General features: G+C 45.2%; 1 protein-coding gene across 9 annotated transcripts in view; it reads right to left on the reverse strand.

The window, feature by feature from the left end:
- The window catches only part of MAPKAP1 (MAPK associated protein 1), a 259514-nt gene that overhangs the window by 222396 nt on the left and 18395 nt on the right, over nucleotides 1-18723 (reverse strand). For 5 of the 9 annotated variants that reach the window (XM_017350085.3, XM_017350084.3, XM_002720432.5 and 2 more), the window contains exon 2: nucleotides 945-1271. The exons of 3 other annotated variants lie outside the window; for them this stretch is intronic. In XM_017350085.3, coding sequence (XP_017205574.1) covers nucleotides 945-1203 — 259 coding nt within the window. In that variant the 5' untranslated portion in view covers nucleotides 1204-1271. Of the gene's footprint in view, nucleotides 1-944; nucleotides 1272-3408; nucleotides 3530-18723 lie in introns of all 9 variants that reach the window. One more of the 9 variants, XM_017350082.3, reaches the window with a different exon arrangement.

Here is an 18723-nt window from a genome sequence, read left to right on the forward strand (position 1 = left end):
CAGTAGAAGATGGTTCAAGTCCTGGGGCCATTGCACCTGCGTGGGAGACCGGAAGAAGCTCCAGGCTCCAATTGGTCTAGCTCTAGAGTTACGGCCATTCGGGAGGTGAACCAGTAGGTGAAGGCTCTCTTTCTCTCTCTCTCTTTCTGCCTCTGTCTCTCATATGGGCATCGGTTCGAGTCCTGACTGCTCTACTTCTGATCCAGCTCTCTGCTTTGGCCTGGGAAAGCAGAAAATGGCCCAAATCCTTGGACCCCTGCACCTGTGTGGGAGACTTGAAAGAAGCTCCCAGCTCCTGGCTTCGGCTCGGCATAGCTCCGGCTGTTGCGGCCAATTGGGGAGTGAACTAGCAGATGGAAGACCTCTCTCTCCCTCTGCCTCTCCTCTCTGTGTGTGACTCTGACTTTCAAATAAAATAAATAAACTTAAAAAAAAAAAATGGGTCATTTTTTCTAAGCTTAAACCCAAATGTAGGAATTCTTATTAAAACCAGCCCACTCGCCCATCCCCAGACAATTCCTCCATGAGCAAAAGCTGTCTTGGTCAGTACCTGCACTGCCTGGTAATTACTATGTCAACCTGAAGTCTGCCTCCAGGAATTCACTCACTGGGACTACTACTTCTCTGGGAAGACACTCAAAACAGGTCCACTTCCCTCTCTATAAGATGACTTTTTTGAAAGATAAAATCCAACAGGTCTCTCTTCACCAGTTTTTTTCACATTTCCTCGTCTCTGCCTCCTGCTAATGGCATCGTGCCAGAGGCCCTCTCCACTCACGGTCACAGAGATCAGAGATCCTCTCAGACTCTCCTGCACTCTGACACATGCGTGTGCCTACTAATACAAGAAATGTCTCCCATTAAACCTACTCCAACATTATGCATACTCCAAGAATGTTTACTGATACAAATCTCAGAAGACATGACTAGAAGACAATGTTTACCTGTGTTTGAGCGTCTTCTAATACCAAAGTCCCAACTTGAGGTAATATCGACTGACTGGGCATATACATAGCCCTGAGTCTCACCATTGCTTCCCTGAATTTCTGACCCACTGTCTCCAGGCATTGAAGGAGGATGAATCTTCTCTAGGTCAACATCATGATCAATGAGAACCATTTCGCACATTCCCGTGTCATCACTCGTCACATGGGACTGTCGAATATGAGCTAGAATGATAGTTGGATTGTCCAAGAAGGCCATCCTCTCTGTGGGCCAATTCCTTAAAAGGCTATTTTCTCCTCTTCATATTGTTTCACGAGCTCACCTACCTAGAAACATGATGTACACAGCAATATTTAAGAATAAGGCAGAAAACAACTGAATCATTTTTCAAACAAATTCAACGTGGCAAAATGCTACCTTGAAAACCAACATTTATCCCTACACTGAGAGGAGTTTGAAAGGATTAAGTGTAAGCTGAAAGAAAATCCTTATAAGCACTAGGGGCTACAGCTCTAGTCAATGAGATCTCCGTGGTATCAGAGAGGAAAGCATGCTCTCTTGCAAAACAAATAATAGTAACTCCACAGCCAGGCCACTCAAAGCACATAACTACTGCTAAAACAATAAATTCTCCTTTCTTCCTCCCTTCCCATGCAATTTTCTCATTACTTTATAAGGTCATGGGGAAAACAAGTTGTATTTTTCTCAAATGATGTACTAAAGTATGAAACTGTATTTCATCGGTTTATATTTCCCTGCCTGTCATATGGTCACAAAGTGTTTAAAAGGGCAGACAGTGTTTTCTGAATTACTAGGAATTTTACAAAAAGTACCACCAAAGTAATTTTGCTCAATAAACACATTTTTCTTTCTTTTGGTTTAAGATAGTATTGTGCTTTTAAAATAAAACTTATTAATCAAGATTGCCTGCTATAAGATTAATTTATTTTAGAAACCTAATTATAAGAACTGCTTCTTCAATTCCATTAAGAATGTAATGATGTTTATTCTAGGAAGAAAATGCTACTTCCTCAGTTGCATGGGAATCTCAACAAAGAAAATATTACAGTAGTTGGGAACAAAGCCTTAGGGACAGAACTGGGTTGAAATTCTGATCCTGTCACTTGCTGACTTTGTGATCTTGGTCAAAATACTGAACCCTGGGGTTGATGCTGTGGCACAGCAGACAAAACTGCAGCCTAAGATGCTGGCATCCCATTTGGGTGTCAGTTCAAGTCCCCACTGCTCCATTTCCGATTAAGCTCTCTGCTTTGGCCTGGGAAAGCAGAAGAAGATGGCCAAGTCCTTGGGCCCCTGTACCCACACAGGAGATTTAGAAGAAGCTCCTGGCTCCTGGCTTCAGCCTAGTTCAGTCTCAGCTATTGTGGCCATTTGGGGAATAAATCAGTGGATGGAAGATCTCTCTTCTCTCTGTCTCTCCCCTAACTCTGCCTTTCAAATAAATAACATAAATCTTAAAAATAATGAACCCTTTTGAGTCTCTTTCCTTTCTTCATTTATAATAGGAAGGTTGAAGGGATGAGAGGATATAGGAGATAATGCAGTTGTGTAAAATACTCAAGGATACTTGGCACGTAATTAAATATTAGCTGCTGTTAGTAATCATGATGATAAAAATATCATTACTAACTTCAGCATTCAACTCCTGTTTCAACCAGTCCTGAAACATATAAACATCCCATTCTCCTTCAATAAGTTCATGGCAGATAAAATAAGTCAGTGCTTCCCTTGTGGAAGAGGACATTGTCATCTGTGTCAGTTCCCTGCTCCTCCAGAATCATCAGGAAGTATAAGGAATTCTTGTAAGGATAAGAATACTGGGTTCATATGCTCCTATGTGAGGTCTTAGAAAACATCTGTTTTAGATCACCAGGGCAAGAACAGCCTCAGGTTGCGAGTGCTGCCTCCTGGTGGGCGTGCAGCAGCTCAAGGCCCGGGCTCAGGACCAGGAGGGGAGAGGCCACAGGGGCCCTGTCGGGTGGGCACGACCAACAAAAGACTGGGCCAGGGGCCGGCACTGTGGTGTAGTGGGTTAAGCTTCTACCTGCAGTGCCCGCATACCATACAGGCACTGCTTTGAGTCCCGGCTGCTCCGCTTCTGATCCAGCTCCCTGCTAATGCAGCAGAAGATAGCCCAAGTCCTTGGGCCCCTGCACCCACATGGGAGACCCCAGAGGAAGCTCCTGACTTCAGCCTGGCCCTGCTCCGGCTGTTGTAGCCAGTTGTGGAGTGAACCAACGCATGGAAAATTCTCTCTGTGTCTCTCCCTCTGTGACTCCGCCTCTCAAATAAATAAATAAATAAAAACGAAAGAAAACATCTATTTTTAGAAATACTTATAAGATTCTTGAGATTCTCGTCATTTGTTTCTTCTAGAAATGGAACATGGGGGAAATATGGTTAATCAATCACTACAGCTAACTGGGATTTTAAAAAATTCACCTGCTAACACGTTGTTCTGGCAGCAGCACTTCGTGGGTCCTACGGAGACTGTAAGATGGCTGAGAAGCACCACCAAGTGACTCACGCCAAGCTTCCCTTTCCCTTTAAATGTACCGAGCGCCTGTTTAGACAGAGGTCAGTAGGAAATGCAAAGTAAAGAAGATGCCCCCAAATCAAAATGTATACAGCCCTGGGACACTGCCTAACACCCTAATATAAGCCTAGCACATCCCATAAGGCCATGCATATGGTTCTTTTAAGAGTCCCATTTTTGAGACACCTCATCCCAGAAACATCAGTGTCAATTCACCATCAGAAAAAAAATGTACTCAATTAAAAGGCAGCATTTAAACTTCTAAAGGTAAGGAATTTTTCTATAACCATAGACATGTATACACTCCCAGAATTACTTATAAATGTGAGTATCTGTTTTGTCACAGAGTCACGGCATCACAGGTCACTGGGCTGCAGATACCCTCACACAGAACACACGAGAAGCTCCCTTCCCTGTGTGAATGCGGGCAGCCATCACCCCAGAGGGGCAGGCGCTTCCAACTCTTACTGAATTTCTCCTCTGCAGAAACCAGGGCTTCAGTGGGAGCCCACACATTTAATGAGCGTTCTGGATCCAAAAGGCAAAGGGCAAAGCAAAAGTACACTGCAGTGCTCTTGATAAAAACCTTTTTCAGGAAAATGTATCTGCACAAACATGTCTCATAAAGAGGAACATCTCACCCCAACTCCCACCTTTACCCTTACAGAACACAGGCCTCTCACGCCACCCCACACAGCCAACACCTTCCGTGTTAGAGCACTGAGACACCATGATTCAGCAGATGTTTGTTCAACTCCAGTTCTGATAAGGAACTCTCACAAGACCACCTAGGGAAGGGGGCTACTGTGTCTGTCACTTTCTACCTCTCATCACTCTACTTGAAGATTAAGACTATAAGTTCCACAAGGACAGAGGCCAAACACCACATCCCTTGCAACACAGGATGTTACAAATGGCAGGAATTCAACAAATGCCGTGTCCAACTCCAACGACTATACAGTCTTGCTGTGGAGAGAAGTCATGTAAGAGGAAGCCAGGTGTAAGTGTGATTATCAAGCAAGGACTACCTTTTTCTAATTAGCACAGACACAAGCGCCTCTCTTCAATGTGACCCTCAAACCTGGCACCTTGAGACACTATCAATTTATTCCAACAACACTACTTTTCAGAACAAAAAAAATGTTTTTAAACCTAAAGAGCAACAAATTAGCATTTAATGGCATATCTGATTTCTAAGATAAAGACATTCAAACGTACATGGACAAAAACTTCCTCAACTGTGCAAAAATCAAGGACTTTTTTAAAGATCAACAGGGGTACAGAGACATGGGCAGGCTCGTGCACCACAGGGAATGAATGCCGAGACGTTTTAGAAGGTAATTGGGTAATAGTTATCAAAATGAAAATCAGGCATACTCCAGGTGATCCCACCTCTAGGATTTGCTCTGAAAAATTTTTATCTAAAAATTGTTTGTAATACTGAAAATCTGTCCAAAATCAAGCTTAACCACCAACAACACACATGCCATGGCACACATGTGGAGAATGCATATTATGAAAAAATTTTGCAAGAATATCAAAAATGTTTGCATTAACAAAACCCTACTATCTTTTAATTCCATTTTCCATGAACTTTCTAAGCACCCTCAATAAACAATGAAATACTACTTAGTGATTTAAAATACAGAATAGGGGGGAGTGCAGAGTGCCTGGTTCCATACTGGCCTCTGGCACCTTGGAAGGCAGCAGTAATGACTCAGGTCACTGGGTCCCTGCCATCCTTGTGGGAGACCTACACTGAGTGTTTGGCTCCTTACTGGCTTGGCCCCTCAGCTGTTGCAGGTATGGCACTTGGGGAGTGAATCACTGGATGTGAGCTCTGTGTGTCTATCTGGTGTTTGTTGTCTCCCTCTCTGCCTCTCAAATAAATAGTTATCCACCACGCCCCCCCCTCCAAAAAAAAAAGAGAAAAAAGCAGCAGCAGCACCAGAGATGTTTAAAAACAACACAAAACCACAGGAAATTTTGACCCATGTTTCAACATGGATGAACCTTCAGGACCCAACGCAAAGGGAAACCAGCCAGTCACAAAAGGACAAGTGACGCACTACTTACACAAGGCACCCAGAGCATTCAAATTCACAGAGAGAAGGTAGAATGGAGGTGGTCAGGGACTAGATGAGGGAGGAATGGGGACAAAGTGCTCGATGGGTATATTCCAGCTTGGGAAGGCAGGAAAGTGCTAGAGACACAGTGGTGATAGTGGCACAACAATGTTAGTATACTGAACACCAATGGACCATACAATTAAAAATCGTCAAAATGAGATCAACTTTATGTTACACATATTTCACCACAATTTAAAATGTTTAAACTACAACAAAAGTCTGGGAATCATCAGGTTAAACAGGTTTTCTTCAATCACAGGACTTCTCAAAGTAAACTACTCATGTCCATTTTAAATCTCCAAGAGTGAGGAGCCTAGGTGGCAGAATGTAACCCAAACTTATTTGATCCCTAAATACTTATTCCTCTCAAATCAGTGTATGATAGTTTCCTAAAACATGGTTTAGTAATGCTTCTCCACACTTGAAATACTGTCCCGGGGCAGGCATATGGTACAGAAGTAAAGATGCCACTTGGGATACCTGCATGCCGCATCAGAGTGCCTGAGGTCAAGTCCTGCCTCGACCCCAAATTCCAGCTTACTGCTAGTGTGCACCCTGGGATACATACATGGGAGGCCCAGACTGAGTTCCTGGCTCCCAACTTCAGCCTGGCCCAGCAGATGAGATCTCTCTGTCTCTCAAACAAACATTTTTAGAAAATATTGTGTCAGGGCCAGCGCTGTGGCCTAGCAGATAAAGCCACCACCTGCAGTGCTGGCATGCCATATGGGGGCCGGTTCACGTCCTGGCTGCTCCATTTCCGATCCAGCTCTCTGCTATGGCCTGGGAAAGCAGTAGAAGATGGCCCAAGTCCTTGAGCCCCTGCACCTGCAAGGGAAGACTTGGAGGGAAGCTCCAGGCTCCTGTCTTTGGATTGGCGCAGCCCTGGCCATTGCAGCCAATTATGGAGTGAACAGGTGGATGAAGATATCTCTCTCTCTCTCTCTCTCTCTCTCTGCCTCTCCTTCTCTGTGTAACTCTTTCATATAAAAAATAAACCTTTAAAAAAAATACTGTGTCTTGGTGCTGGTGCTGAGGCGTAGTAAGCTAAGCCTCTACTTGCTACACGGGCATCCCATATGGGCGCAGGTTCATGTCCCAGCTGCTCCTCATTCAATCCAGCTCTTTGCTATGGCCTGGGAAAGCTGAAGATGGCCCAAGTGCTTGAGCACCAGTGTGGGAGACCTGTTAGAAGCTCCTGGCTACCGGCTTCGGATAGGCCCAGCTCTGGCCATTGTGGCCATCTGGGGAGTGAACCAATTAAAGACCTTTCTCTCTGTCTCTCCCACTCTTTGTAACTCTACCTCTCAAATAAAGAAAGAAAATCTTTAAAGAGAAATACTGTCTCTTTGGCTCCCCTCCCTTTTTTAAGATGTATTTTATGTATTTATTTGAAAGGCAGAGTTACAGAGAGAGGGGGAGAGACACAGAGATTCTCTATTTGCTGGTTCACTCTCCAAATGGCCGTAAGAACTGGAGCTATGCCAGGCTGAAGCCAGACGCTTCTTCCAGGTCTCCCACGTGGGTGCAGGGGCCCAAGCATCCGAGCCTTTCCAAGCACATGAGCAGAGAGCTGGATCAGAAGAGGAGTAGCCAGGACACGAATCAGTGCCCATATGGGATGCCTGTACTGCAGGCAGCAGCCCAACTTGCTATGCCCAACTCATTATACCACAATGCTGGTCGGTCTCTCTCTCTCTCTCTCTCTCTCTCACACACACACACACACACAGACTTTTTAAAGATTTATTTATTTGAAAGAGTTACAGAGAGAAAGAGAATGAACATGAATCCATCTTCCATCTACTGGTTTACTTCCCAAATTGCTGCAACAGCTGGGGCCAGGCCATCTGCACCAGGAGCCTAGGACTTCCTCTAGGCTTCTCAAATGGGTGGCAGAGGCCCAGGTGTTTGGGCCATCTTCCTCTCCTTTCCCAGGAACATCAGCAGAGAGCTGGATGGGAAGTGGAGCAGTCGGAACTGGTGTTCATATGGGATGCTGGCATCGCAGGCAGCGACTGGTGCTCATGTGGGATGCTGGCATCACAGGCAGCAGCTTCACCTGCTGCACCACAACACCAGCCCATGTCTCTTCAGCCCTTGAATAACTTCCTGGATACCACCAATTCTTGATTCTCTGAGACAACTGATCCTTTTTATATACCTTTAGGTATATAAATGTGTATCTGATAGCAACAACAGATCAGATAAACAACAACATCAGGCTCCAGGAGGTTAGATCCCCTAAGATGTCCTACTTTTCACAGTTTCTTTAAAGCGTAAAGATGTGCTAAGAAAAATGGAAGCAACAGGGACAAGCAGTGAGTGGGAGGATAGTAAGAGATGTCCAAAAGTGATACAGCCACTTTTAACCTATGGTTGAGTCTTTCATATTTTATTCATTCAGCAAATACTTGCTATGTTCCTACTACAGGCCAAAGGTGATTCCAGGTGCAATTTGAATGCCATTACCACTTGACACACACAATTGTGTTCCTTAATGGTCATGTAACTGCCTCTGGTAACTTGGAACATGCCCTAAATACAGGAATAATCTTTAGTGGGTTTTCAAGGGCATCAAGTCTTACTGTAATTTTAATAATAACTTTATACACACATACACCCAATCCCAAACTTTATATGCAATGACTCGTAGAAAAACATACAGTAAAACATAGTAAACAAATAAAATTAAAATGATGAGTCCAGGCCAGTACATGCCACACAAACTTGTACATTTACTTGCTAGATAGACTACAGAATTCCAGAAACAAAAACCAGTTATAGTAGCTAACTGTAACTTATTATAAATGGTAAGAATGCTCTATTTTTTATTGACTTTTTTAAAGATTTATTTTATGTTTTGAAAGGCAGGGTTACAGAGAGAGAGGAAGAGAGAGAAAGAGAGAGGTCTCCCATCTGCTGGTCACTCCTCAAATGGCCACAACAGCCAGAGCTGGGTCAATTCGAAACCAGGAGCTTCTGGGTCTCCCACGTGGGTGCAGGGGCCCAAGGACTTGGGCCCTCCTCTGCTGCCTTCCCAGGCACATTAACAGGGAGTTGCATAGGAAGTGGAGTAGCCAGGGGCTCAAACCGGCGCCCATGTGATGCTGGCACTGCAGATAGCAGCTTAGCCTGCTACACCACAGTGCCAGCCCCAATGTGATTTTTTTTTTAAATCCCTACATTGTGCCTTTTAGGGTGGGTCTCTGAGAAAGGTGAATGACAGCAACTGTATTACACAGACACCCCCTCCCCAACACCCATTTGTTCAGCAGAAAGAACTAAGCAGTACACACAATGATTTATCAAAGAAATAAAAGTCACAAAACTTGACACATGAAAGAAACTTCAGAGATCACCTACTTGTTGATCTAAAACCACAGAGGACGGGTTTACTGGGTCTAAGTGTTTCTGAAAATCCCTAGTGAACCGTGCAACTTAGGCTACAAGTCCATACCTGAAACACTGTTTTTCTTCAAAGCACACAAATAACCCTAAGTAAATGAGCACTCTCGGTGCTTTGTCCCTCCCTAAGGACCTGAGATAGGCAACGATATGACGAAAATGTTCAAGCCACCCCTGGTTAGAAGGAAGTCCCCCTGCCTGGACTTTTTCCAAACACTGGATGTACTGGCTTCCCTGGCCAGGCACACTTCCAGCCCCCTCACCTGCGATCTGGGAGAACTTGTCTGAATAAGCAACAACAGCCTGAGGCTTCTCGAAGGTCTGCAAACTCCCAATCAAAAATTACTGCTGCCCCATCAATGTGTCATATAAATGCTGGCATGTTAATTGTGTATTTATAAGATTGTTAATGGTTAGTTAATTTACCTCCCACACTATTATTGTACTTGAAATGATTTAACGTCTGCTAAGGGAGTTAACAACATGTAACAGCAGATGCGAGGTTTTTTTTTCACCTTTCCACACTGTACCCCGACTTCATGCCATTAGCACAAAGCAAGTTAAACCTGAAGCCCACACAGAATCCTTAGAGTGTCACAGAAGCACTCACATTTATTTTCCACAACAAGAAATTATTTCAAGTTAAAATAACAAAGGCCTTTCTTACATATAAAGTCCTCCAACAGACCCTGATTTTTACTGAGATTTCAACATTCTTTGATCTAGTTAAAGTTCTGAATTCGTACCTTCTGGAATTTGAAAATAATTGAAGTGATCATTAAAATAAAATGCACTTTATTGCTTTTAAATCTCGTTCTTTAACTCTCTTCAATTTAACTCTAAATTAAACCTTCATTTATTTTTTAGACTTGTAAAATTGAGGTTTTTTTTTTTTAACTGTTCTGGGAATTAAAATCTTCTCCATGTGAACATGCCTAATTTCATTGAGCAGTAAATAGTGAGATTATGTACCTGAAGAGTTTATTTTTTTCCTTCCACACTTTTATTTCCCTACTTTAACCGAAAGTACCTACTACGTTAAATTAAACAGAAAATAACTGTGTATTTTTTGAATGAGGTTCATTCACTAAATATCATCTGCCTCCCCGGTCCTAGGGACCCTACAAAAACTTCATAAACTCGGGTCTGCCCCTCCTGAGCACAGCTCACTCACAAACTTACGCCCAGCAGCGGTGTGGGGACCTACAGACAGTGATGAGGCAACGCTTTGCGAACCACCACAGACAACGCCATGACCGTCTTCTGAGACGGGAAGTCACAGACGGCTCCGCAGGGAAGGTGGCGGCATCCTACACACAGCTCGGCTTCCATCAGGCAGAAACACAAGGAGAACGGTAGCTGATGACATTTACTGAGCTCTGCAGACGAACTGTACTCAACACTTTTCATGGAACACATTTAATCTCTACAACCACCCCATGAGGAAGGTAGTCACGCCATTCTCACTTTATACGGTTTTTGTTTTTCAATGAAGTCTTAAAGAGGTCAAATAACTTATCCAAGGTCTCATGGTGGATTTTGTTTAATTTCATCTATTTCAGAGACAGAGAAAGAGCAAGTTCCCATCTACTGGTTCATTCCCCAAATGTCCCTAACAGCCCAGGGCTACAGAAAAGGCTGGGAGTTGGGAGCCAGGAACTCCACGCCGGTCTCCCACATGAGCACCAGGAACACTTGAGGCATCTCTGCTGCCTCCCAGGGTCTGCACTGGCAGGAAGCTGGAGTTAGGAGTCAGATCCTGGAATTAGGGACACAGGCATCTTAACCACTAAACTAACACCTGGCTCCACCAATGGTGGGTTCATAGATCAGAGACCTAGCAGCTCCTCCTACCTCGGGTGGAGTCTATTTTCCCACCTCTTGAATCTGGGCTCACATTGTGATTTGCTTTGACCAACAGAATACAGGAGAAATAATGTGGGCGTTCTGAACTTGGGCCTCAAGAGGACTTGCAGTTTCTGCTCTAGCATTCTTTGGAACGTTTCCAAATCATGGGAAGAGCCCTAGGATACAGGACCACATGGAGAGACAGGCTCAGCCATCCCTGTCGTTGCAGCTGTCCTGCTGAGTGAGGCCAGCTGGGACCAGGCAGTGTCCCCTCCCCAGCAATCCACAAGGAGGCAGGGTCTATCAAATGTCTCCCTCAGATACAGGCACCCCAGCCCTCGATGTTCCCACCTCGTACCACTAACTCCACCTACAACGCTTCTGCATCTTACGGTCGGCCAAGTTAAAGGGAGCCTGGTACCGCACAGACTCTCAAGCTTCTCCAGACACACCTGAAGGGAGAGGGGAATGACCATAAATCGAGGCTGAGAGGACCCAGGGAGCCATCTACAGCAACATGCCTTGACAAATTTATTTCTAGGATTCATATTTTGCATTCTAGTCTATAATACACCAAGCCTGTGTTTGTTTTAATATAAAAAATGTTTACCTAGGAATACACCACCAAAATTGCTACTCCAGGAAAATGTGTCATGCTTACTTTGTGGCCTCCAGTACCCCCTGACACATACTGGGATTCCTCTCATCTCAGCTTGAACAGTAAGGGTCTAGTGGAAAAATGCAGGCTTTGGTGTCAGAAATAACCTAGTTTTGTATAAAACGGCACTTAATGAACAACCAAATTCTAAATTTCCGATGCCAGGCATGAGGAATTAAATATGAATCCCACTGAACTACATAAAAAGTTCGACATACAAGTTAGACTAAAACATCAGAAGCAGGCATTTAGCCTAGCGCTTAAGATGCTTGCACATCATATGGGAGCACCTGTTTCAAGCTGGGATCCAGCTCCTGACTTCGGCTTCCTGCTAACGCAGACCCTAGAAGGCGGCAGTGATGGGGTTCCTGCCACCCACGTGGGAGGCCTCGATCCAGTTCCTGTCTCAGCCTCAGTCAGCCCAGACTGGCCTCTGCAAGCATTTGGGGAATAAGTCAACAGAAGGGAGAGCTCCCTTACACACACACTCTCTGTCTCTCAATGCCTCTTAAATAAATAAATTTTAATAACAGTATTAGTCAGCTGTTATAAACAATTAGTATTCTCAAAGTGTTTTGAAATAATGTCTATTAGCTAGCAAAAGCCGTGAAACTTTAGACAACCTAACCGCCTACCACCTCAAAAACTCCAAATGTGCCAACATTTCTGGCTATTAAAAGAAATCTGCCAGTTTGGTGCAATGTAGCCCTAAATTATTTTTCTAATGGGTGTTGTCTCTCTTTCATAATAGATTTGATTGACACTTGTGAAAACAAACAATTTTAGATTTTACTTTAAGATTTCAGGTGAAAATGTTTACAGTTTACCTAGAGTGAAGAATATGAATAATGCCAATAAAACTAGACTGCTCTCAATGTGCAATTATCAGTTTAGGAGCTGACACTCTCAAGCGTACTCAGCTGCTGGCCGGCGCCGTGGTTCACTTGGTTAATCTTCCGCCTTCGGCGCCGGCATATGGGCACCGGGTTCTAGTCCCAGTTGCTCCTCTTCCAGTCCAGCTCTCTGCTGTGGCCCGGGAGGACAGTGGAGGATGGCCCAAGTGCTTAGGCCCTGCACCCGCATGGGAGACCAGGAGGAAGCACCTGGCTCCTGGCTCGGATTGGCACAGCGCGCTGGCTGTAGCGGCCATTTGGGGGGTGAACCAACAGAAGGAAGACCTCTCTGTCTCTCTCTCTAATTCTGTCAAATAAATTAAAAAAAAATAATAAAATAAAATAAAAATAAAAAAGAGTACTCAGCTGCCTACCAAACACCCAAACACTCACCCATTGATTTCATTCACTTGGAAAATACTTATAAAGCACTTACTATGTGGCAGGCACCAGAGATATATTGCTGAGCAAAAGCTTTTTAAAAACTTGGCTACCGCTTCATGGAGCTGAAAGTATACATGGCAGACAGAATACTAAGCACCACAGATTCGTGCCTCTTGGCGTCTGTCTACTCCTTTGTGTTACACCCTCCCTTGAGTGTGGGAGCCTGATTCACTTTCAGCCAAAAGAATGTGGCAGAGGTGATAGAAGAATCACTCCCCCGATCAGTTTTCTTTATACAAGGTTTTCAAAAAGTTTATGAAAAATGTATTATGAAAAAATCTGCCTAAGTTTAAAAATATTTTACACCAAAATAAATTTTTTTTTTTTTTTTTTTGACAGGCAGAGTGGACAGTGAGAGAGAGACAGAGAGAAAGGTCTTCCTTTGCCATTGGTTCACCCTCCAATGGCCGCCGCGGCCGGCGCACCGCGCTGATCCGATGGCAGGAGCCAGGAGCCAGGTGCTTTTCCTGGTCTCCCATGGGGTGCAGGGCCCAAGCACCTGGGCCATCCTCCACTGCACTCCCTGGCCACAGCAGAGAGCTGGCCTGGAAGAGGGGCAACCGGGACAGAATCCGGCGCCCCAACCGGGACTAGAACCCGGTGTGCCGGCGCCGCAAGGCGGAGGATTAGCCTAGTGAGCCGCGGCGCCGGCCCAATAAATTTTTTTAAAAAACTGACTTATTTATTTGAATTGCAGAATTACAGAGAGGGAGAGGCAGAGAGAGATCTTCCATCTGCTGGTTCACTCCCCAAATGACTGCAACAGCCAGGAGCCAGGAGCTACAGCTGGGTCTCCCACATGGATGCAGAGGCCCAAGCACTTGGGCCATGCTCCACTGCTTTCCCAACCTCACTGGCAGAGAATTGGACCAAAAGTAGAGCAGCTGGGACTCTTACCGATGCCTATAAGGGATGCTGGCACCTCAAGCAGCAACTTAACCTGTTACGTCACAGTGCCGGCCCCCAAAATAAAATTATTATAATTCCATTTTCCATAAACTTTTGAAGGACTCTCGCATAAATCTGTGTCTTTGCCAACTGAAGAGAGAGACTCGAAGCCAGAAGGGTATTTCGCTGGTCTTATTAGGGAACTGCACACAGCAAGGTCTCACGGCAGCCTCAGGAGCTGAGTGGTCCGTCTCAATGGCTAGCAAGAAAAGGGTGACTTCAGCCACACAGCCTGAGGAAATGAATTTTCCCAACAACCTGACAGAGCTGGGAAGACTACTTTTCCCTAGTCAAGCCTGAAGATGAGGCCACGGCCTGCTGGTATCTTACTTTCATCCCTCTGAAAACACGAACAAAGCCACGAATGCTGATACACTGAAAGATCCTAAATTTGTATAACTCAGTAAGTTTGAGGTAGTTTATTAGGCCACAACAGAAAATGACTTGGGTACAGTGCACGCAAACAAGCCTAAAGCCCTTCAAATTCAGCACTTAGGGCTGGCTACAACCGGCTGCCCTCACCACCCCTTCTTTCTGCCTCTTGCAGCTCCCAGGACTGCTTTGTGCACATTGTGGAAAAGCCCATCTCCTCAGACAAAATCCTATTCCTGAAAGCCCAACCCACAAACCTAATCCTCCGCAAACCCTTCTCCTATTGCCAGGCTCTGATCTGGTTTAAAAATATTTTATTTCTACCTTGATTACTGTTAGTTATGTGAGTATCATTTTTAAGGAAGTGCCCACTTCAAATATTTTTTAAAGATTTATTTCAACGGCAGAGTGACAGAGAGGGGAAAACTCACCTATCCACTGGTTTACTCCCTATACGGCTGCAGTGGCCAGGAACTCCACCTGAGTCTCCACCGTGGATGGTAGGAGACCAAGTACTTGGATTGTCACCCACTGCTCTCCTAGGCTTCCACCTTCCTTTCCTAGCAGGGAACTGGGTTGGAAGTAGAGCAGCTGGGACTAGAACCAGCACTCCAATATGGGATGCCAGCATTACAGGCAGCAGCTTAACCCAGTGTGCCACAACACTGGCCCCCATTTCAAATATTTTGACCCAATTCCAGATTCAGAAATGCGGTTACTTTATTAAGGCATAAATCTCTCTCCAAATCATTTTTTTAAAGATTTTTTATTTTTTGAAAGGCAGAGTTGGAAAGAAGGAGAGACAGAAAGAGACAGATATGTTCTATTTTCCAGTTTACTCCCCAAATGGCAACAATAGCAGAGGCTGGGCCAGGCTGAAGCCAGAGGCCTAGAGATTCTTCCAGATCTTCCATGTGGATGCAGGTGCCCAAGCACCTGGGCCATCTGCCACTGCTCTCCTAGGTGCATCAGCAGGGAGCTGGATGGAAGTAGAGCACCCATATGGAATACCAGCATTTCAGGCAGAGGCTCAACCTGCTACATAACACCACCAGCCCAGCTCCAAATAATTTTTTTGAAACTCCATCAATAATAATGTAGTAGTTCTTGGTTGGAAGTCAATTCTGCTTCCCAGGGGATATTTAGCAATGTCTGGAAACATTTCTGGTTATCACAACTAGGGGTGGGCTGTTAGTATCCAGTTGGGGGATGCCAGGGATGCTGCTAAACATGGTACAATGCACAGGACAGCACCCACCACAAAGAATTCTCTCTCTCGGGGCCGGCACTGTGGCATAACGGGTGCCGGCATCCCATATGGGCGCTAGTTCAAGTCCCAGCTGCTCCACCTCTGATCCAGCTCTCTGCTATGGCCTGGGAAAGCAGTAGAAGATGGCTGAAGTCCCTGAGCCCCTGCATGGGAGATCGGAGGAAGCTCCTGGCTCCTGGCTTCAGATTGGCACAGCTCCAGCCGTTGCAGACAACTGGAGAGTGAAACAGCAGATGGAAGACCTCTCTCTCTCTCTCTCTCTCTCTCTCTCTCTCTCTCTGCCTCTCCTTCTCTAACTCTTTCACTTTCAAGTAAAATAAATCTTAAAAAAAAAAAGAATTCTCTCAAAATGACAATATCAACAATGCTGAGGTTGCGAAACATTGTGGCAATGTGGGATTTGAATCTGTGATAATTTCTAACTCCCTTGGAACTATTCAGTTTGCACTGAAATCTATGCTCAAACTTGCTAAAGTCTACACAAAGTTCAATGTAATTTACCCTAAGGAGAAATAAAGCCCAAATTACTAATAAAGACAAGCTGCATTCCCCCAAACTGATCCTTGGCCTGAAATCTATTCGCCCTTCTTCACCTGCCTACCTCCAAGTATTACTGAATTCCAGCTCAATGCCCATTCTTCCAGGAAACCTCTGTAATGAACCCAGAAGATGAGGATCTGCATCTGTCCCTACTCAATTAAGTAATCCACACTATGCCTTTAATAGGCCCTACGTGGTTTTTAAATGTATTCAATCAACAACATCTGGGCAGTCAACTGTGGAAGGAGATCTATCACTGTGCATGTCCTCTTTGTCATTTTTTTTTTTTTTTTTTTTTTGGACAGGCAGAGTGGAAAGAGAGAGAGAGAGAGAGAGAGAGAAAGGTCTTCCTTTTGCCGTTGGTTCACCCTCCAATGGCCACCGCAGCCGGCGCGCTGCAGCTGGCGCACCGCGCTGATCCGAAGGCAGGAGCCAGGTGCTTCTCCTGGTCTCCCATGGGGTGCAGGGCCCAAGCACTTGGGCCATCCTCCACTGCACTCCCTGGCCACAGCAGAGAGCTGGCCTGGAAGAGGGGCAACCAGGACAGAATCCGGCACCCCGACCGGGACTAGAACCTGGTGTGCCGGCGCCGCAAAGCGGAGGATTAGCCTAGTGAGCCGCGGCGCCGGCCCTGTCATTTTGTCTTTCAAAGACATCAATAAATTTTTGGAAACTTTTTAAACAACCTATTGAATGCCTATAATATGCCAGGTACTGTTCTCAATACAGCAGAACAAAGCAAACAAACTCCTGCCTTCACAGAGCTCAGATGCTAAAGGAAGGAGATACACAAACAAGACAGAAACAGTACAAGTACAGTAGGTTATAACGGTAAGGAGAAAATGCAGAAGAGCAATGGGCAATGCTGAATAGAACCATGGATCGCAATTGTAAATAAAATAGTCAAGGAACACCTCACTGAGAAGGTGACTTCTGACAACACTTGAAAGAGGTGACGGAAGTGCACGACCAAGCAGGGGAAGCACGCCTGACACTACAGGAGCAGCAAAGGGGAGGACCACAGGCGGCAAGTGGAAGGAAAAATGAGGAAGAAAACAGCAAACCTGGTAGAGCCTTAGCAGCGCAGGGTAAAGCTTTGGGTCTTTACTCCCAGTGGAATGGTGAGTCTCCAGAAGATTGCAAGAACAATGACATGACCCAACGCACATTTGAAAGGATCTCTCCGACTACTATGTTGAGGAGTGAATGAATGAATGAATGAGCAAACCAATTACACTGGGTATCATTTTATAATAATCTGTTTATATATTGGTTTTCAGGGTTTTTTGTTTTTTTTGTTTTTTTTTTTTTGGACAGGCAGAGTTAGACAGTGAGAGAGAAAGAAAGGTCTTCCTTCCATTGGTTCACTCCCCTAATGGCTGTTACGGCCAGTGCTGTGCTGATCCGAAGCCAGGAGCCAGGTGCTTCTCCTGGTCTCCCATGCGGGTGCAGGGCCCATCCACTTGGGCCATCTTCCACTGCCTTCCTGGGCCACAGCAGAGAGCTGGCCTGGAAGAGGAGCAACTGGGACAGAATCTGGTGCCCCAACCGGGACTAGAACCTGGAGTGCCGGCGCCGCAGACGGAGGATTAGCCTAGAGAGCCGCGGCGCCAGCCCGTTTTCTCTTTTAAATTCTAAACCCCTTAAGAATTTTGTCTTATTCATCACTACACTGCCAATTTCTAGTAGGATGTGGATGGCATCCAGTTTGAGCTGCTGGCTTAATAGCAGACAGGTCTCCCACAATTTTCCTTTTATTGTCTCTTCAGTGTTTGAAGCTTGCCTAAACACATGGAAGAATTCAACAATATTTCCACTTAACACCTGCCTCTCAGGTTAACCACAGCATCAATTAAGAGAGCCAATACAGTTTATTCCAAGGACCATTCAGGAAACTTGAGTTGCAATTCCCTAATTACTAGGGATTTAAATGACATGACCTCAGAAGTCACTTCTGTCATTCCCAAAACTATTAAGTAGATTCTATTATTCTCCTTGTTTTGCAAATCAATTCTTGGAGGCAGACTTGCCCAAGGCCACCCAACTAGTAAGAGATGGACCCAGGATAAAACCCAGGCAGGGGGCGGGCCTTGTGGCATAGTGGGTAAAGCTGCTGCTGGTGATTCCGGCAGCCTTTTTGGGTGCCAGTTTGAGTCACCGTGGCTCCACTCCCAATCCAGCTCCCTGCTACTGGCTCGGGAAAAGCAGAAGATAGCCAAAGTGTTTGAGTCCCTGCTGCTCACATGGAAGACCAAGCATCAGATTGCTTGGGTTCAAATCTGAACAGAGAGTTCAACAACTCTCTTTTGGGATCTAGGGAAGGGAGCAATGTCTGTGTCTCCACAGAATGAATGAATGAATGAATGTGTGCTACTGTGCTTATGTGGATGTTAAGTGAACCTGGCCCATGGCAAGCACTACACAAATGTTCAGTACTACTGCTTTTACTCCCTGGTCTAAGATAAATCCTCAAAGACAAGAAATTGGATGGTTGGAAAGAGGGGCAAAAGGCAACATTCAAGATGGAAGAAATGTTATGAGGCAAGAAATGGAAGCAAAAAACGGAACATGTGGCGCTAGCGCTGTGGCATAGTAGGTTAAGCCTCCACCTGTGGCTCCAGCATCCCACATGGGTGCTGGTTTGTGTCCGAGCTGCTCCACTTCCAATCCAGCTCCCTGCTGATGACCTGGGAAAGCAGAGAAGACGGCCC

Source organism: Oryctolagus cuniculus, chromosome 1, assembly GCF_964237555.1.
Source record: "Oryctolagus cuniculus chromosome 1, mOryCun1.1, whole genome shotgun sequence".
Classification (NCBI taxonomy): domain Eukaryota; kingdom Metazoa; phylum Chordata; class Mammalia; order Lagomorpha; family Leporidae; genus Oryctolagus; species Oryctolagus cuniculus.